General features: G+C 41.9%; 1 protein-coding gene across 2 annotated transcripts in view; it reads left to right on the top strand.

Annotated features, from left to right (window-relative positions):
- The window catches only part of Tarm1 (T cell-interacting, activating receptor on myeloid cells 1), an 18,252-nt gene that overhangs the window by 12,469 nt on the left and 3,217 nt on the right, over positions 1-2,566 (top strand). The window contains exon 6 of one of the 2 annotated variants that reach the window (XM_021168187.2): positions 1,143-1,281. In XM_021168187.2, coding sequence (XP_021023846.1) covers positions 1,143-1,281 — 139 coding nt within the window. Of the gene's footprint in view, positions 1-1,142; positions 1,294-2,566 lie in introns of those variants that run through there. The other variant, XM_021168188.1, reaches the window with a different exon arrangement.

The following is a 2,566-nucleotide window of genomic DNA, read 5'->3' as shown; positions in this document are numbered from 1 at the left end:
AGAGGCAGGCGGATGTCTGAGTTTGAGTCCAGACTGGTCTACAAAGTGAGTTCCAGGACAGCCAAGGCTACACAGAGAAACCCTGTCTCGAAAAAAAAAAAAAAAAAAAAAAAAAAAAAAAAAAGAAAAGAAAGAAAGAAAGAAGGTGCATGTGATGAATGCTGACTGGTGAAGAATGACTTTCTTATGTAGCAGTGATGTTACCTGACTTGCCCTGTGCGTCTTGCCCACAGGTAACCTTGCTGTTGATATATTTAGTTATGAATGCATCTTTGAGATGAGGTGATTCATGTGCAGGCTCCTTTAAGGACAGATCAATGCCAAGCATTACATCAGCACCTCTTCTCCTCCCCTCCTTCCTCCTACCTCTTCCCCCTCCTCCTCCTCCTTCTTCTGCTTTTAAGGGTATGTGTGTGTTCATATGTATAAGTGCAGGCATCCATATACCAAGGTTTATGTGTGGCTGTCAGAAGACAACATTGTCTAGTAGTAGTCCTCGCCTTCAGTCTTGTTTGAGACAAGGGTCTCTTGCAGTTCATGCATGCAGATGTCAGGCTATCAGGCCCACAAGCTTCTTCAGAATCTCCTATCTCACTAAAGTGCATATGGGTTTTAGATGCATACTACTGTATTTAGCTTTATGTGGGTTCTGGGGTTCAGGCACTATACCCACTTAGCCATTCCCCTTGTCCTTTGCCATAATTCAACAGCTCCTCTTGAATGAAAGGGAGATACACAGTAAACCAGACTTTCAAATTCTCTGACTCTCACTCCAGCACAGCATGTTGTGGTCTGAGGACCGCATGCTGACCTGCCACTGATTTCTGTGTTCCATAGATCTAGGTGTAGATCTTTCTCCTTTGATCTGTGTTCTGCCTAAGATTACCTCCTAATACATCAAGGGAGATGGAAAAACGGAAGAGAGCAGAAGTAGAAATGAGGTAAAGCCAAACAAAGGGGGAAAGCTGAGGCAGAGTTGAACACAAAGGAAGGTAAAGGAATATCCATTTCAACTCACAGTTCAATCTTTAGAGAACACAGGCCAGGGTACAAGCCAGACATATGGGAGTTAGATCTGGTCCATCTCTCTTTGAAGGAGGGATGCCCTCTGCAGCCAGTGATGGTCATCTTCTCCCTTTCAGAGACCCTGGATACAATGACAGAAGGCTACACTATGGGTAATCTCATCCGGGTCGGTGTGGCTGCTGTAATCCTGCTAATAGTGGGAGGCTTTCTGGTTGAAGCCTGGCACCGTGAGCGGCTGTCTCCAAATAAACCCTGGTAAAATAACTGAACACTCCTTTTTACGTGTTTGTTTTTGTTTTCTTGAGACAGGGTTTCTTAGTGTAACCAGCCCTGGCTATCCTGGACTTGCCTTGCAGACAAGCTAGCCTTGAACTCACAGAGATTTGCTTGCCTCTGCCTCCAAAGTGGTGGGATTAAAGGCATGCACCACCATGCCCAGCTACCACTCCTCTTTTAAATGGGCTGTTGTGTAGTTGTGACTGTTTTCTTCTTCAGTTGAGAGAGGTGTAACTGACAGATATAAATTGAATGTATTTACTATGAACAAAGTAGGATCTTGACATATTTAATTTAAAAAAAATCAATGTTTATGTGTGTTTTGCTTGAATGTATGTCTGTGTACCAAATATATGTCTGTACCAATGTGCATGCCTGATGCCTTAGAGGGCACAAGAGGGTATTGGATTCACAGGTGACTGTGCACCATCATGTGGGGTTTGGGAATTGAACCAGGGTCCTCTACAAGAGTATCCAGTAACTTTTAACCAGGGAGTCATTTCTGCAGCCCCAACATATTGAATTTTTGTGTCAATTATATTTCAATCACCCTAGGAAAAAATAATTAAGTAATCTATTATGTACTGAATAAGAAATTTCATCAGTCATGGAATATTTGACACAAAACAGCTATCAAACCTACTTACCAATACAGAGCTACTTTTATGGCAACTTTTAAAAAAAATTTTATTTTTTTTATATGTAAGTACACTGTAGCTGTTTTCAGATACTCCAGCAGAGAGACCTTCAGATATTGTTACAGATGGTTGTGAGCCACCATGTGGTTGTTGGGATTTGAACTTAGGACCTTTGGAAGAGCAGTTGGTGCTTTTAACTGCTGAGCCATCTCTGAAGCTCCATTTTATGACAATTTTTAATTGTCCAATTTAGCCTTGTTACTTACAGGGTATATGCCGTATGCTAAATCAATATGGGCTTATATAAAAAACAGATCCCACCCAGTAGAGTCATAGGTGTCTCCACACAGGCACACAGGAAGATTCTTTTCACCATAGGGTAGTGATAAGAAACAGGAGCTAGCCAGGCGTGGTGACACACGCCTTTAATCCCAGCACTTGGGAGGCAGAGGCAGGCAGATTTCTGAGTTCAGTTCGAGTCCAACCTGGTCTACAAAGTGAGTTCCAGGACAGCCAGGGCTACAGAGAGAAACCCTGTCTCGAAAAACAAAAACAAAAACAAAAACAAAAACAAAAACAAAAACAAAAACAAAAACAAAAACAAAAACAAAAACAAAAAACAAAAA

Source organism: Mus caroli, chromosome 7 (genome assembly GCF_900094665.2).
Source record: "Mus caroli chromosome 7, CAROLI_EIJ_v1.1, whole genome shotgun sequence".
In the NCBI taxonomy this organism is placed as follows: domain Eukaryota; kingdom Metazoa; phylum Chordata; class Mammalia; order Rodentia; family Muridae; genus Mus; species Mus caroli.
This window is presented reverse-complemented; position numbering and strand designations above follow the sequence as displayed.